The following is a 17,777-nucleotide window of genomic DNA, read 5'->3' on the forward strand; positions in this document are numbered from 1 at the left end:
CATGAGCAAAAGTTATAAATCCAAGGAAGTTAAAAAATGAACCAGAAAGAAGTAAATAACAATAAACCAGTGAAGTAGTAAGTTTCCAAGTTAGTAGTAATACAAACAAAAGCAGGCTTCCATTTTTTTTAGCTCCAAATGCATCTTAATTTTCTTAAAACAAGAAAGTTTGTAACAGTGGAAGAGTCTGTCTACATTAATGGTGTTATTTCACCTGTTCATCTTTTGATATACATCAGGAAAAAAAATACAATAGTTCTTGTTCTAGTTCCTTGAAAGTATCTTGTTTTTATGATCGCTATTAATTATCATGTGCTATTTCTGCAAAGTTCTCTGTGAGGGTTATTCTCATTGTTCAACAGCATTAAAAATTTCCAGATTCAAAATCAGTTCCCTACTTCAAATCACAGCCGCTCTGTTCATGCAGCCAAGACGTGTCGTTAGGCCTTTTTGCCACAGTGTTGTAAGAGAAACTGCTGAGCTACTTGTCTGTTATGAGCTGTAGAACTTCAATCACACTGCCTTCCATATTACAGAGCACCATTCTGAAAACCTGACCATCTTACTTTCTCAGTAGATTTATTTTTGTGTTTGTTTTCTTTGTGAATTTTTCATTTGAATGAATCCAGCTTGCCAGATGATACTCTGTAATCAATTGACCATCATCTTATTTTTCGTTCAACTAGTCCTCGTGTAATTGGGAAACATTCTAAGCGATAATTTTATTTATGGTTCCAATGCAAAAATGAAAATGATGAGTAATATTTAACATGTTTCTCATATTTACAGTTGATAGAAACTTCACCTGTGAATTGAATTCACCAAGTGATGATTCCTTATTGAAGTCTGTCACTTGGAAGTTGACAGTCAATATTTAGTAAATTTGTTGGATGCTCTGCTGAAATAGTTTATTTATTTATTTATTTATTTTTAGTCAGGGTGTAGTGCACTACCAGTTATGTGGTTTATACAGATCTAATCATATTTCAGTATTCTTTTATTTTCACCAGGAAGTTGTATAATGTAGATAAAAAGTGTTCTTGTGTTCTCAGTTATCTTTCTTCTATCAGTTAAGTCACTACCAACTTCTCTGTTTATTTTGAATTGATATCAGGCAAACTGTGTTCTATTTGCCCTTTTCAAATACTCCTCTTTTTATCTATCACTGTTTCAGTTTGTATGCATAGTCTAAGTTTTGTTTAAAAATTCACATTGACAAACTGGAGACCTTCTCCCTTACCTCTTTCAGAACTCTTGAGGGCTAGTTCTCCAGGTATTCTTATTTAAAGTATTTATCTCCAGGAGGCATTTGTTAGCATTTGCTACAGTAACTAGTACACAAGAAAAAATAGATAATACATTATTCTGCTACCTCACAAATAAGCAACAATTTTTAAATGTTTTTTTTTTTTTTTTAAATAAATAAATAAATAAATCATACCTAGTGATATTGTTGAAATGCTGCTAGGATTTCTTTTATTCTTGTCACTTTTTATTTCATATTGTCAGATACTTTTCAGACAGTTTTATTCCAAATCTGCTTTGCCTTCCTTATCTCCATATGCTTCTTGCTTATTACTGAGGAAGCTCAAAAGGTCACAGAAGGAACATCTGGAAAATACCTGAGAAGACCAGTTAGGCTGTTCCCTGGTTCAAAGACAAAATCAAAACCAACTGTAATTAGTCCATTCTCAACTGATGGTTAAGTAGTTGTCAGACCTGTTTTGAACTATCACTAGTCAGGGAGATATCACTAGGATCTTTACTTTCAGAACCATTTTTCTAAAATGTACCATGTTTTCCCCATCCTTTAAGGCTCTTACTCTGTCCAAAGTGCAATTTAGAAGATAGCTGGTCATACTGCCTCTGTGGCAGCCTTTCCTGTGTTTGAAGACCACTGTCATCTCCTCTTAGTCTTCTTTACACCAAACAGTGTCTCTGTTAATCATCTTTGTCATCCCAGTAGTGCACATCTTCCTGAAGTGTGGTACCCAAACCTATGCACAGGTTTCTAGTTCCAGTCAAAACTAGGTACAACCTAGAACTAAGTATGTCATCTTAGTGATGAGATTCTGTTTATAAATTATAGTATTGTGTTCATGCCTGAAAACTGACATTTATTCTGCATGTATTGATCCATAGCACCCAAATAAATCCCTTTCTAAGGTGTTGCAGTTTAGGAGGTCATTCCTCAGATTGTGCTTGTACAGTTGATTGGTCCTACCCAAGTATAGCAATTTGCATCCATTGCCTTATTTCAAACCACTGCTTCAAGTTACCTAAATCTTCTAAAATTATAGTCCTTTATTCCAAACTGTTTATTCCCTTCTTGTAGTCAGATTTCAATAATTTATACAAGGATTTGGAAAGGAAGCTTTGAAAAACAAATCTCGAACAATAACAGAATTGGGCCAGGCTATTTACAAATGCCATTCTTACAATTTGACTGTGAATAATTTTTTAAAATCTTTTTTCAGTGGGGTATGTTTTTTTCAGTGCATAAATGTACTATGACTTCCAGAAGTTTAAATTTACTGTTGTAATGGTTTTGACGATTGTAGTCCATTTCTTTTATAGTAATATTTAGGGTTCTAAATAGCTAAGAATTGCTGAGACTAGTAGATTTTGTTTCAAGATTTATTGCAGTCCTTAGTGCTTGACATTTTTAAAGGAATGGTATGTTTGATTAATGTAAGCAGTAAGAGCATGCAAATCTGTCGTTTTTATGAAAAATGTGTTGTTTGTACATCTTTTCTCTTGAATTTTTTGCAGTGTCAACATTCATTGCCCATCTGTAATTTTAGATGTAACACTCCCTAAAGCTCCTACTATTCATATACAACAAAAAAAACACACCCTCATTTTGACTTCATTTTTCTTTCAGTGAAGAGTTAGTTCTGTTGCCCTTTCTTTTGACCATTTTCATTCTTTGGAAACAGTGCACACACTCCTACTAGGCATATTTCTCATCAAAGACTTCCAAAGCCATATATGACTTCTTAATTCGAAAGGCATCTGCTAATGGAAACATTGAGATCAGCAGAAAAGAACATTAACTAATGAGTTCTGGGAACAAAAGGTGGTAGAAAGAACACATTCATCAGAAACATATTTTCTACCACCAACCACAGCACCTCTTACTTTAGTTGGAAACAAATATTTAGTTATTTATTTATATAAATTAGGAAATAAAAAACAAACCTATGAAATTGCAAGACACAATACCTTAGTTAAAGTAACTTGTTGTCTGGTTTAACATATATCTAGGATGTGAAACTTAATCTGATACACATGTAGGACTGTAAAAGGCTCCTTATTTTTAAAATACAGTAACATGTTTTGTTTACAGGTTTTGTAAATGGTTTATTTACGTAAAAGTATAAATGTATACATACCTTTAAAAGATTTAAGTTCTTCAACCTTTTCTCTTAGGCAAAGGACTCTTGTTGCTTCCTTCCTTTATGCATATATTCATTCACGGCTACTGTTCATTGCTTTCATAAATTTAATATTTTCAAGCCTATTATATATAAAATCTATCCATATGAGGAGTTACATCTTGGAACAGTATCTGAGTTTCAACTATCACCCTTCTGGCCTTTTGTTAATAGAAAGCCTAGTCAATTACTGAAGTCTGCCTGACTTCAAGTTCCAAGAAAAACAGATTTCTGTAAGATAAGATGTTTGGTGTTGCGTCAGTGTTCGTTCAGTGACTTGTTAACAATCGTTAAACTGTTCTTGCTTTGGTCTTAAAAAACTTTGATGTTCTTCTTAAAGTGGGTACTTTTTTGACTCAAAATTTTAAATGTTTCACCATCTTCTCAGAACCTTCTTCAGACCCGATTGTAAGTTCTTTTACATTTGTTAGATTCTTGTCTTATGAACTGCAGTCTCCTATAAGAATGTCTGGAAACACAAGCAGTCTGTAGTCCTGAAAAATTCCATGAAAAATGTGAAATATCTTACCCACTAAAGTGAAGCAGTTACTGCACAATTATTCTGGGTGAAGAGCACCTACGCAGAAAGATAGTGCCCAAAAGCTGAAATCTTGTAAATGTATATTGTAGCTTATCTTGCAGTAACCTGTTTGCATTACTATTCCTATTATTTTGAATGCATTTCTTGAGGACATCATCTTTATTTTTACTTCCTCTCGGGTGGTAGTTACGTACTCAAAAATATAGGAAATAAAGTAATGCGATATAAATAAATTTAAGTGTAAATTGCATTTTTTTTCCTTCAGACTACAGAATGTTGTATATTTTGGGCTATCATTTGGTGACTGCAGTCTGCAAAATGGCAGCCCTTTTACTGAATCCACCTGAAAGCTGGACTCAACTAATGATTCAGAGCATTATAAGTAATGATTCAGATGAAGAGCAAGATCCTGAGACAAGGACACTTGTCAGTATTCACTGAGAAGACGTAGCAAAGGTCATCAAATCTGTCAATGGAATGATGGACTAGCATTTTTGCAGAGAAATACGCTGGGTTATAGAAAAGCTTTGATATCATTGATATATTATTTTTAAAAATTAATTTAACTGTACTTGAAGTAAAGGAAGCCACAATTAAATCTGCAGGACTACCGAAACCAGACAGAATGTTAAGAAACCAGGAACATTGTCACACCCCTATCTGCAGTACTTTCTCTGATGGTTGAAATCTCCAGTTGCATTCTTACCCATTTTAAACTCATCATTTTAAGACAAGATTAACAACATCTAGTGGTACCAATATATGTTAGCTAAATTATATCCAGTGATGTCAGGTAGTAAAATAGTTAGAATTAGAAATGAGTGCTGTTGTCTTTGTGACCTGGTAATGCAGGTCTGAGTTGAAAGAGCCCTTATTTTAAAAGTAGGTAAGTCTGTGTAATAAAACCAGTTTTCCTACAAGCACAAAAGCAGGTTATGCAATAAAAAATACGCTGTTCAATATGAAAGCCTTTGACATCATTAGTCTTTTCAACAGTGATCTTTCTGTGAGTGACTCCCTTCAGGGATGACCTCATTTATTTAAATAAGATCTGGAGTGTGCCAGGTATGCCAAAAGCAGGCTAGAATATCTGTCTTGAAGACATTTTCAATCTTCTTTGTTATCACAGGTCATTGATAAGATGTCTCTAGTAGCTTTTTCTCCTGTTCTGTTACTGTTTCATTACCTGCAACCTAGAAGGAAAGTCATCCAAATTGATAACAGTTGCATTATTTGTTGCCTTGAGCTACTACAGTGATTTTAGGCTTTTTCAGACTTTTCTTTTTCTTTTTATAATGCTGTGCCTGAAATTCTTCCTGTGTAGAGGAATCGGGTATGAAACGACACAACGTGTCACTATCATATTTGTGTCATGGATATAAAGATAACAAAAGATACTTGGTAGTCCAGGCAAAGATGACCTATGAAGTATCATGAAAAGACAACTACTCCTGCAGTAACCTTCCTATTGTGTCTCTTAAGTAAAGTTGCAGTGATTATCTCCTTGAGTACCAGCAGTCATTCTACATCCCAGGTCCTTTTCTGCAAAGTTCCTTTCCAACTGGGAGGCCCCCAGCATGTTACCAGTGCATAAGGATATTCCTCCCTGTGTTCAGGACTTTGCATTTCTCTTTTGTTTAATTCTGTGATGTTTCTGTGGGTCCGTTTAACATCTTATTGAGGTGTCTCTGGATGCCATTGTGACCCTCAATTATTGTTAGCCACTTCTCCCAGTTCTCTGTCATCTGCAAACTTGCTGAGAGTGCACTCTTCTCCATCATCTGGATTATTAATGAAGATGATGATGCCTCAAAATATATCCAAGATTACCATTAAACAAGAGAACTAAGATTATATCTAAAAAATCAGATTATGAGAATGTTATTCAGAAAAAGGATTTCATGGTGTCTTTTGCAGGGGAGTTTAATTAACTTGGACACAGGTAAAATAGCAGCCATACAAATTGGTGTCTTAGCATGCTGGGTTAAAAATGGGCTAGACGACCGGGTCCAGAGAGTAGTGGTGAATTGAGTGAAATCCAGCTGGTCATCAGTGGTGTTCCTCAGGGGTTGGTGTTGGGGCCTATCCTCTTTAATATCTTTATTGATGATCTGGATGAGGGAATTGAGTGCACCCTCAGTACGTTTGTAGAGGACACCAAGTTGGGGGGGAAGTGTCAATCTGCTGGAGGGTGGGAAGGCCGTGCAGAGGGACCTGGGCAGGATGGGTTGATGGGCAAAGGCCAATGGGATGAGGTTCAACGTGGCTAAGTGCTGGGTCCTGCACTTTGGCCACAACAACCCCATGCAGCGCTACAGGCTGGGGACAGGGTTGCTGGAAAGCTGTGCAGAGGAAAAGGATCTGGGAGTGCTGGTCAGTGCTTACCTGAACATGAGCCAGCAGTGTGCCCAGGTGCCCAAGAACGCCAATGGCATCCTGGCTTGTATCAGGAATAGTGTAGCCAGCAGGACCAGGGAGGTGATCGTCCCCCTGTACTCAGCTCTGGTGAGGCCACACCTCGAGTAGTGTGTTCAGTTTTGGGCCCCTCACTACAGGAAGGACATCGAGGCCCTGGAGCATGTCCAGAGAAGGGCTACGAAGCTGGAGAAGGGCCTGGAACACAAGTCCTATGGGGAGCGGCTGAGGGCACTGGGGTTGTTTAGTCTGGAGAAGAGGAGGCCCAGGGGAGACCTCATTGCTCTCTGCAACTCCCTGAAAGGAAGGTGTGGGGAGCTGGGGGTCGACCTCTTCTCACAGATAACTAGTGATAGGCCTAGAGGGAATGGCCACAGGAGGCTGAGGTTGGAAATTAGGAGACATTTCTTCTCAGAAGAAGTAGTCAGGCATTGGAATGGGTTGCCCAGGGAGATGGTGGCGTCACTGTCCTTGGGGTTGTTTAAGAAAAAGTTGGACATGGTGCTTAGGGACATTGGTGGTAGGGGGATGGTTGGTCCAGATGATCTTGGAGGTCTTTTCCAACCTTAACGATTCTATGATTGATCCTGTGATTCTATGTGGGGCTGAAGAATAGGATGAGTTGACCAGTATCAATGAGATTGGTCACAGCCTTTGAGGTATGTCAGGTTACTTCTTTCTGCTGCTTGGAGAATAAGATGCAAAGAGGCAAATACAATTGGTGTAACCAATTAAAAAATATTTTTTTCTTCTTATTTTATTTGCACACAGTTATTAGTATTGTGATCTGAATGACTTTAATTAAAGAAGCAGCAGTAACTTATTTTACCAGTAAATGCCTTATATTCAAAAATATATTTTTTAATTGGAAGGAGATAATGGAGTGATTTATACAGAAAATTTAAAATTGCAAGACTCTAGTATCCAGCATTTTCATTAAATTCAGAACTGGAAAAGAATGTATTTTCTGAATCATAGTGCAATAGGATGGCTATGGTAGGAACGTGATTCATGTGTACTGAGAATTATAATTATTATGTTAATATTTGCGTTGTTAAATAGATTTTTATCATGCATGTTTATACAGATCCTTTCACTTGAATGCATTTCAGATTCCTGAACCATGCTAACTGGCTTAGATATTTATAGGAAGACTAGTAAAACTGCCATGAAATGGACTCTTCTGTTGCTCATAAAATAGTAATATTTATTCACAACTCTCATTTCTGTCAAACAATCTCTTTTCTCTTTCAGTCTAAAAATGATTTTAATCTGTATTTCAAATACTTTGTCTGATGACACTTGCAATTGTAGCTGCTACTTAAACATTGATAGTAATGTTTAATGTGCTATCTGAATTCTGTGCATATTCAAAACTGTCATTTTGAACTTGCTGATGAAAAAATTGGGAAATAGCTAGGAATTCAGTTTCTCTGGAAATTCTTTCCTGAGATGAATTTCACTTACATCTATCATTACTCCAAGTAAGAAAGTTATTTTTCAGTTTTTTAACTAATAATGTGAAATAGTGAAAATTTAAATGTAAGCACTTCTTATGTCATTACACTTGGAGACTGCTTAGAATCAGAACTAAGCATATCTACCCTTTTTCTCAGCCTTAATTTAATCCTCTTGTCAAAGCTGCAAGTAAGAAATGGTGATAATAATCTGCAGCTCTTTAGAAAGTGTTTTAATTTCTTTATCGATGTCTTAAAAACATAGCTCAGTATAGCTGCTTATTACAGTACAACTAAGGTTAGAGCTCTTATCAAAATGGTTTTATTTTTTCATCTGTTTTTTATGTGTGTTTATAAGGAGGTAGCTAATGGATTGATTATGAATCATAATTTGACATGATTTTGATTGGTTTTATGGAAATATGAAACTGTTTTTGTTTAAAGTAGTTCAGTTACTTTGTTCCAGCTGAAGGTTGCAAAATAAATGTGTCAGTTATAAAGCAAGTGTTAGTATCAAAACCACAAGATAAAACAGGGAACCATCTCCTATTGTCTTGGATGATTTTATTTGTAATACAGGTATTTTTATGTTGATATTCAGAAGAAATTAATCTTTTTTTTTTTTTTTTTGTCTGTATGATTTTAGCCATGTCCTTCAGGAGCTCGTGATTTTCGAGAAAAACAATGTGCAGACTTTGACAATATGCCTTTCCGGGGAAAGTATTATAACTGGAAACCCTACACTGGAGGTAATGTGTAGCTTTTCAAAAATATTTTGTGAGTGAAATCTTCAAAACTGTTTAAATGTTATACACAAAGTAGTGTGTGTAAATAGAAAAATTTTGATGAAGATAAGATGAGCTAAGTTTGGTAACCTTTTGTCAGTTATGAAAAATGTAACAGAAGAGCCATGACAATTCCTTTTTTTTTCTTTTAATATGGAAAGAGAGTGAGCATCATTGTAGGGACTCCGCTTTAAAATAAGGAACCCTTTCCATCTGCAGTTGCGATGGTCTTAGAGAATGCATAGATGATCTATAAGTAACTTTGATGCTACAGTGACAAGTTTAGTATAAACATCTCAATAAAATTTTCATTAGTTAAGGTGAGAATACTGAGAAATGGAGAAAGAAAAGCATTCATAAAGTATCTAAGGCTACTTCAATAAGTTGAGTTATAAATAATTACGCTATGCAATAAAAGGATATATTGAGGCAGGGAAGAGGATTTTAATTTCTTTTTCTCTGTATGACAGTTTAATCAAGTTTAGTTGTTTCTGTCATTGTTCAATGTTTCTAACTCGCCTTTTGATTATTTTTTTTTCCTATTCTAAACCCTGAGTAAATCCATTTTCCCATTTGTGTTTTTATTTTTTATAGATTTTTTTTAAGATTAGAAGCCTAAAAGTGACCATTGTGATCACATGATCTGAGCTGTAGTGTATTTCAAGTAATAAGACTGAAGTGCTAATTGAAGTAGTCTGATCTTGTTTTTGAAATTTACTCTGACATACTTCTAACGCTACATTCTTTACTTATTCGTGTTTCTCAAATGGTGAAGTATCCTTTTTTTTAATTGTTCAATAATCATTCATGTTGTATTAACATAATAGAATCCTTATGTAGCCATCCAGCCTTGCCATATCTTACTATAAGAAATAATCCTCTTTGCAAAACAGAAGAGTCAAGTAGAAAAATCAATAAGAGAAAGCAAAATAAAGCATATATATTACGTGTCAGGTATGAGGTAATTTTATAAATTTCAGATTTGTTTATGCATATATATTCTTAACTAATTAATATTTTTTCAATAATTATGTTATTTTTTTTCTTTGGTTTTATTGTCCAGGTGGGGTTAAACCATGTGCATTAAACTGCTTGGCCGAAGGTTATAATTTTTACACTGAACGTGCTCCTGCAGTAATAGATGGGACTCAGTGCAATGCTGACTCACTGGATATCTGTATCAATGGAGAATGCAAGGTTACAAATGCTTTATAAAGTACTTACAGATTACTTTGTTTTGTCTGTTATATCCCACATTTAATTATGGTATTTGATGGTTACTTATGTGAAACAGGATTGTTGATAAAGTTCTTAATGAAAGAGTCAGAGACAAAGAGCTAAAAAAAGGTATCGTATAATCATAGAATTATGGAATGATTCGAGTTGGAAGGGACCTTTAAAGATCATCTAGTTCCAACCCTCCTGCTATGAGCAGGAACATTTTTTGCTAGACTGGGTTGACCAAAGCCCCATCCTACCTGACCTTGAATACTCCCAAGGAGGGGACTTTTTCAACTTCTTTGGCCAACCTATTCCAGTGCCTCACCACCTTCATAGTGAAGGATTTCCTCCTTGTATCTAATCTAAATCTACCCTCTTCCAGTTTAAAGCCATTAGCCCTTGTCCTGTATCTACATGCCCTTTTATAAAGTCTTTATCCATCTTTCTTAGAAGCCCTTTTAAGTATTGAAGGGCTGCAATAAGGAGTCTTCAGAACCTTTTCTCCAGGCTAAACATTACCAGCTCTCTCAGCCTGTCTTGATAGGAGAAGTGCTCCAGCCCCTTGATCATCTTTGTGGCCCTCCTCTGGACTCCTTCTAGTAGGTCCATGTACTTTTTGTGCTGGGGGCCCCAGAGCTGAACGCATCACTTCAGGTGGGGTCTCATGAGGGCAGAGCAGATGGTGAGAATCACCTCCCTCCATTTGCTGGCTGCAATTCTTTTGATGCAGCCCTGGATTTAGTTGTTTTTCTGGGATGCAAGTGCGTACTGTCAGTTCAAGTCCAATTTTTCATTTGCCTGTACCGCAAGTTCTTCTCTGCATGGCTGCTCTCAATCCAATCTTAGCCCAGCCTGTAATCATGTTCGGGATTGTCCTGGCCCAGGTGGAGCACTTTGCACTTGGCCAAATAAGACAAATCATTCGAATTAGCTTCTCACGGACATTAAAGCAGATTAGAGTTCTTCATTTTGCCATCTTTTATCTTGCTTTGTGGTTTCTGTGTAAACTATCAGTGGAAAAAGCAACAGGAGATGAGCATATTCCTTGTGCTATTCCACGGCCTGTTCCATCATTCCAATTCCTGGATTCCAATTCCAATTTCATTCCACTACTCTGGAAGAAAAACAGTAAATGTAAACATATTAATCTGTTTCTCCACAAATAGTTCATCCTGTTGGAAACAATTCTTCTGTTAATTAACTTGAAACAGAAATTTGTCACTGTCACTCTATGGAAGTATGTGTAAGTGGTAGTATTTGCCATTTACTAAAAATGTAGTTACCTTGTAAGGTTCTTATAAACTGCATTACATGAATTTGAAGAAAATTGGATGTCTGTGCCATATTTTTTGTTATATTCATCACACTGCTGCTTCAGTTTAGCAAAGCATTTAATTATGTACTTAAGTCTAAACATTTGAATAGTGTTGGTGACTGGTAAAAAATCATCTGATTTCGCTGAAACCACTAACATACCTAAAGCTTACTCAAGGCTTAAGTGGTTTGCTATACTGAATGCTGAAGATTAATGTTTATTGAATAATATGATGAGATTTACCATTAGTAATCTAAGCAAAAAAAGTACAAGAAATAACCCGTGGAATTCCGGTGTACTTCATAAATAAGAACATTCTAGTACTTTTGGGAAGTCTTTTAAAACTAATAACCAGACTAAAACTCAAGTCTGAGGGGGCTGTGTAATAAAAATCAGGCCCGTTTCATCTTGGTGAATTACAAAGTTGAACTATAAGTGGTTAGAATAATACTGTTTTTTCAATTACTTGCAGTATTTTAACTTCTCTTCCAACCTATGTATTACCTGTTTGCAAGTTAAAACCAAGCTATGCAGCTGCCTCCTTTTTTATATAAATCCCAGAAAAAAATGCCAATGTCCAGTGTTCATTCTTGTTTTGTTTGGTTTGGTTTGGCTTTTGTTCTGTTTCTTAGGTATCTGACTGTATATATTTGCATTAGGTTTCTAAGAGTGATGAATAAATTAGTCAGATGCAGATGGTCATTGTTCACTGTACATAGATTTCTCAAGTAGATAAGTAGTTTATAAGGCTGTAAATTCCTTTGTAAATAATATTTATGCTACATAAATATTTAAGAAAATTACAGCTAATGTTTCCCTAAAAGCGATGCAGATTTAACACAATTAGCCCTTATAATATTAAAGAAAAAGGTCACTAATCATTTATTAATAATTGTAATAATTACACTGTTTGTAAATTGCTGTGAGATCCCCACCTGAAAGTCACAGTAGAAATAGAAAATATTTATTAATCATGTTTTAATACTAAGCCAAAATCTGTTTTCAGTAAGCCATAGTTTGTTTTTAGTAAGCCAAAATTTTGTTTTGATTTTTGATTTTCTTCACTTGTAAGTGAAAACTCATTTAATAGTAGCAGGTATTGAAAACAGAATAGATAAAAAGAAGATTTGAATATCTTACACTTGAGTGAAACACTTCAACAATCTATGAAGATAAAGGTGTAAGAAAACTGTTAAAATATTTTTTCTTTTCTTCTCTTAGCATGTGGGTTGTGATAATATTTTGGGGTCTGATGCTAAGGAAGATAGATGCCGTGTTTGTGGAGGAGATGGGAGTACATGTGAAGCAATTGAAGGTTTCTTCAATGATTCATTGCCCAGAGGAGGTATGCACATACAAGTCCATTCTGTTGTATTTATGTGGCTGTTAAACAAGTGACAGTGTTCCAACTGATTTCCAGCATTGCATTGCTGGCAGTCATACACTGGGACTACTTTCTTTTGCCTAGTTGTTTCCTTTTCCTATGTTAGCTTGGATTTCTATAAAACAGTCATATATTTTGTTACTGAATACTTAGTTCTTATGATGTTAAATGCACTTAAGGAGAAGTGGGTGTTCTTTTTTTTTTTTAGTGTAATCTGATATTTATAGTCATGTATATGACTATACATGACATTTTAAAATAGAAAGGATCCAGAAGAGTCTTTTATGCTCATGTTACTAAAAAAATAAATGTGTATGGAAATATATAAGGGTAATTAGTTGAAAACTTAGCTCAGAAGAGACAATACTAGTGTTGCAGTGATTCTCCATGTTACTGCATCTGCTCCATCTAATTAAATCTATTGCAACTAATATTGCATGTGGTCCTGGATGTAAGAAAACGATTGATGCACTGGAGTTAGTTCAGCTCAGTGAGGGGGCCACTAAGATTAGTGGGTGCTGGAGCACTTACTGCTCTGTGAGTAGAGGTTGAGGGAACTGGGCTTATTTAGCCTGGAAGAAAGAAGACTTGTGGGGGCAGGATACCACCCTTCCAAAACCTATGAGGATGTTATGGTGAAAACAGAGCCAGGCTGTTCACAGTGGTGGACGTGTGGTGGGAGGAGCAGAGACTATGTCTATAAATTAAAACAGGACAGGTGCTGAGCCAATGGAAGGAAAAACATTTTCCCAGGAGTGGATCAGGTTGCCCAGAAGGGTTGTACAGTTTCCAGCTCTGGAGTTTCTTATAACACAATACAACTATAAGGTGTTGTCAAACCTGGTCTTACCTCCTAGCTAGTAGTAAGAAGTTGGTCTAAACGAATGTCTTGAGATCCTTTCCAACCTGAATTATTCTATGATCTTACGGTCATTTTATATATTAGTTACTTGTAATATACTGTTGAAAACTTTATTATCATTTACAAAAATGAATTTCTGAATTAACATTAAACTCTTTCTACCACATTCAAATGTCTGAACTTTAAAGACATTTCTTTGTATGACATGAACGAAAATATTCAAATACATTTGAATTCCATACTTCTTACTGTTTTTTAGTTGTAAATAATTTATTAGTGGCTAGTTTCATGACTAATACTGTTTAAGATAACATGAAAAAGGTTATCTTTCTTTTACAGGCTATATGGAAGTGATTCAAATTCCAAGAGGTTCTGTGCACATTGAAATAAGAGAAGTGGCAATGTCAAAGAACTACATTGGTAAGAGCATGGTTTAAATAGCAGACTGTTATTAAGTTAGATTTTCTGATGTGATTTAGGGATACATATTTCTGATTTGACCAAACCATACACATAGTAGAAGCAGCAGAGGGGATAGTAGTTGTTAATCTTAATCTGTGGTCAGACAGTCACAGCAGTTGGTTAGGATGTATTCTCCTGAGTGGAGCTAATGGAATGCATCATGTGATTCCTCCTTGTATGCAGTGCAAAATCAGGTCAGTTTTACTGTAGTTACGGAGTCAGACTTGGAGCTAGAGTGGGTGAGGAACACTCAAGTGATCTACTGTCCCTCTCTGAGGTAATGTCTTACACCTGAGGAAATTTCTGACCTTAGGGAACCGTACGGTTTTAAAACATCATTTTTTGCTTGGAATGATCATTCAACAACAGTCATGGTTGCTTAAATACAACAGTAGTGCCTCCTTATCTTAAGGCAGTTGAATGTAATAATTCCACAGAGTTTCTGTGTTGCTGTTTTGTAGGGACTTGATGCTATTCCTGTTTTATAGATAAGGGAAAATGGGGTGCAGAAAAACTATGGGCTTTATTGAGATCATTCAGGAAGCCTGTGGTAAAACACAGAATTGAATTCAAATGCCCAGATTATCCCTTGTTTCCTTTAAGATTGTGTTAAATTTGCTTTTCAGTTTTTAAATATTGGTATGTACAGCTCTAGCTTTATCAAACTCAAAAAGAGCATGCATTTCTGAAAGCTTCTGTATTCTGATTTGCATAGCATTTGTTCACAGTAGTGCACAGAGCTGATCAGTGTGCTACAGGAAACTAACAGATAAACAGAAGCTGTTAACCTGTTTAGGCATAATGACAACTGATTAGGCTATTTTTTCAGTCTGTTCTGCATGTAATTAGTATATAGAATAGCAATGTGTTGGAAAGGACTATAATGCATATGAGTAGGAAGGACAATAACTTCCCTAGACACATTAATTGGTAAACTGATTGTATTGATGATAATGATACCTTTTAGTGTTGGATGCTTTTTCCTTTCTTTTCGCCTGACCCTACAATCATTTAATTCGGCAGATTTTCAGTCTCCCTTCATTCTGCGGGGATAGTAACATCCACTACTCCAGCAGTAAAGAGTGCTTGTTATTCTTGCAGCATCACACTCCCCCATGTCAAAATATGCGAGTAACATTGATCAAATATCCTACATTGACATTTGAGACAGAGGTTGTGGTGGAAGAGAGGCATACAGTGCACGCTAATGTGGTTGCTTTATGCTAAGAACCATATTGTCAAAAGAACGTTTTGTTAACATGGACATTTATGCTAATGTTAATGTCATATTTAGTACACAGATCCCATTAAGATACTTGTGTTTCTGATTCCATGGGTAGCTGAAAATAAATACAGGAGTTAGATAGAATAAAGCAGATACTCATAGTTAGTTACTACCATTACGTTTGTTATAAATTTTGCTTATAAATCAGAGGAATGTGATCTGGAACAGTATTTAGGTCAGTACCATCAGCACCAAATGAATGAAAAAAGTGCCAATTTTTTAGCTTCAATAAAAAATATAGGCAACTTTTTTGATATTTAATTTGGCCACAGATCTAAAAATGTAAAGTGGTACATAACTGTTTTTTCAGTCTGCTTCTCACAATTTCAAGGAGGTTCCTGATTTTCAGGCCCTCTCCTCAGTACCTTACTACATGCCACAGAAGCCCTTGCTAATACCAGGGGGATTCCTTTCCTTTACAAGTTCCTATGTTCACAACTTTGAAAGGAACCATTATATCCTATTGTAAGATACTAAGTTGCAAGGACTATTTCCTTTTTTTTGTTGAAATGTTTTGTACCATGAATGGGAACCAGATCACTGTTCTAGGATCACCAGTTTTTGGGGAAAGGAATGCTTATAATTTGTTTGCTCCCTAAAAAGAATTATGCAAGCAAGATGGCAGTTAAAAAAGAGTTTATTATGTTAAAATGCATACTTCTAGAGTATTGTTTTATAGATGCTTCTTTAGTGGCAGTGTCAACTTCACAACTCCTTCCCTATCTTTATGGAGTTCCCCTCTGTTGTTCAGGACAGCTGTTTTGTGGTCACACCATGAACCAGATTAGAGAACTGATTCAGCTGAAAATAACCATTTACACATATTATTATGTTTTGGTTTATGTGTACTGCTGCCAAAAATGTGACCACAGTCTAAGAAATCAATTTCTCCATTTGGAAATATACAAAAAAGAAAGAAAGAAAAAAAAAAACTCATACTGTTTTCAATGTTTCCTCTGTTCTTTTCAGTTAGTAGGGTCTCAAACTAACTTGCAGCAAACATCCCACACTTCCCTGAACTAAAATGCAGTTCTTTTGCAAACCCTGGCCTCAAATTTAGGAAGCAGTTAGATATTTGGCAATCTCAAGTAGCTCAGTCAGCACCTGTCCTCCCTGCCCCCCATCTCGGGCTGATAATTTCTGCACCAGTATCACTCCTAGTGTTGTGGCAACAAAAACACATGTTACTGCAGCTGCATGAATAATATATATTTTTTTAAATGATCTGACCAAAAATAATCCAACAACAAAATTGCCTGTTTCCAGAGCTGCTGAAAAAATATATGTTTAGGAATGCTGTTATCTTACCTTAATTGGATTGATCTGAGCTGACATCTTTGCTTATATTCCCCCTATGCGACAGAATGTTGTGTGCTAATTTCCTGTGGGCTTCCTGCATTCTCAAGTTCTAACAAATGATTTAATTAGTATATTAATTTGTTCCTTCTGTCTCATATGCTAATAATTATGTCAGTGCTTCATCATAGTCATGTAATTATATTATTGGAATGCTACTCACAGCTGTGTTCATCATCTGTACATAACAATGCATATTAAGCAAATCTGTTCACAGAATGCAAACACATTTTTCTTTTGCAGGCAGGTAAAAAAAAATGTGTATAGAATACACACAGTTGATAGTACAAGCACAGAATTTCAGAAAGATTAATTATATAAACATCGTGTATGAGAATATTTTTACCCCTTTGCTCACTTAAAAGTTTTATTAGAAGTTTTGGCTCTATGGAAATATGACCACTAATAAAAGACCGATGTTCACGTGTTAGCATAGTTATGTATTGTGATAGGATGAAGGATAATGGTTTTAAACTAAAAAAGGGTAGATTAAGATTAGATATAAGGAAGAAGTTCTTTACTGTGAATGTGGTGAGGCACTGGCACAGGCTTCCCAGAGAAGCTGTGGATGCCCCATCCCTGGAGGTGTCCCTGCCTTTGGAAGGGGGGTTGGAACTAGGTGATCCTCAAGATCCCTTCCAACCCAAATTATTCTATGATTTTTTATTTCATATACCTGCTTAAAATAGATAAATAGTGGGAGTACTGTTCCTTTCTTTTAGTATGTTACTGCCTGCAATTTGTCTTGTTTCCTTATGCACGTTTTTTATTCTCTGCTTCTTGTACTACAAAAGCCATATAGACAATAGAGAATCTGAACTACTTTGAGAATTTAAAATAAATGAATGTGTGAAAGCTAGTTTCTTCGCTCGAAACACATACATGTTTCCAGATTAAATCCAGGGAAGTTAATGGAGTAAGATTTTGCTATGGAAAGGCATTCATCTTCAGACTTTATGGTGGTGAATGGAAATGGTTACTAATCCCTGCTGAATAAGGCCGTCACCAACATAATTTTTTTTCCTAACTGTTCAAGGTAAAACCTCTGTCTACACAGATGTAGTTGAGAATAAAACTTCATCATAAGTTGTCTTCTCCTTATGGTTGTGCCATGAGTTTGTAAAAATCTAGTAAAGCCAGTGTGTGTTTTGTCTCAAAAACCAACACTGTTTGATTGTGTATTTCCAGCCATGATTTTGCGTTTAAGAGCATGCTTTATGTAAAGTAAATATGAATGATGAATAACTCAGTGATCGT

The 17,777-nt window shown here is 35.7% G+C and overlaps 1 protein-coding gene across 6 annotated transcripts in view; it reads left to right on the plus strand.

Moving 5' to 3' along the window:
• ADAMTS6 (ADAM metallopeptidase with thrombospondin type 1 motif 6) overlaps positions 1-17,777 on the plus strand; it is a 158,354-nt gene that overhangs the window by 105,575 nt on the left and 35,002 nt on the right. For all 6 annotated transcript variants that reach the window (XR_014576938.1, XM_083818288.1, XM_083818287.1 and 3 more), the window contains 4 exons: positions 8,497-8,599; positions 9,699-9,832; positions 12,393-12,516; positions 13,757-13,837. Coding sequence is in view for 5 of the 6 variants with exons in the window: in XM_083818288.1 (XP_083674414.1) it covers positions 8,497-8,599; positions 9,699-9,832; positions 12,393-12,516; positions 13,757-13,837 (442 nt within the window). In the remaining variant the exon portion in view is untranslated. The remainder of the gene's footprint in view (positions 1-8,496; positions 8,600-9,698; positions 9,833-12,392; positions 12,517-13,756; positions 13,838-17,777) is intronic.

Source organism: Anser anser, assembly GCF_964211835.1.
Source record: "Anser anser genome assembly, chromosome: Z".
Classification (NCBI taxonomy): Eukaryota; Metazoa; Chordata; class Aves; order Anseriformes; family Anatidae; genus Anser; species Anser anser.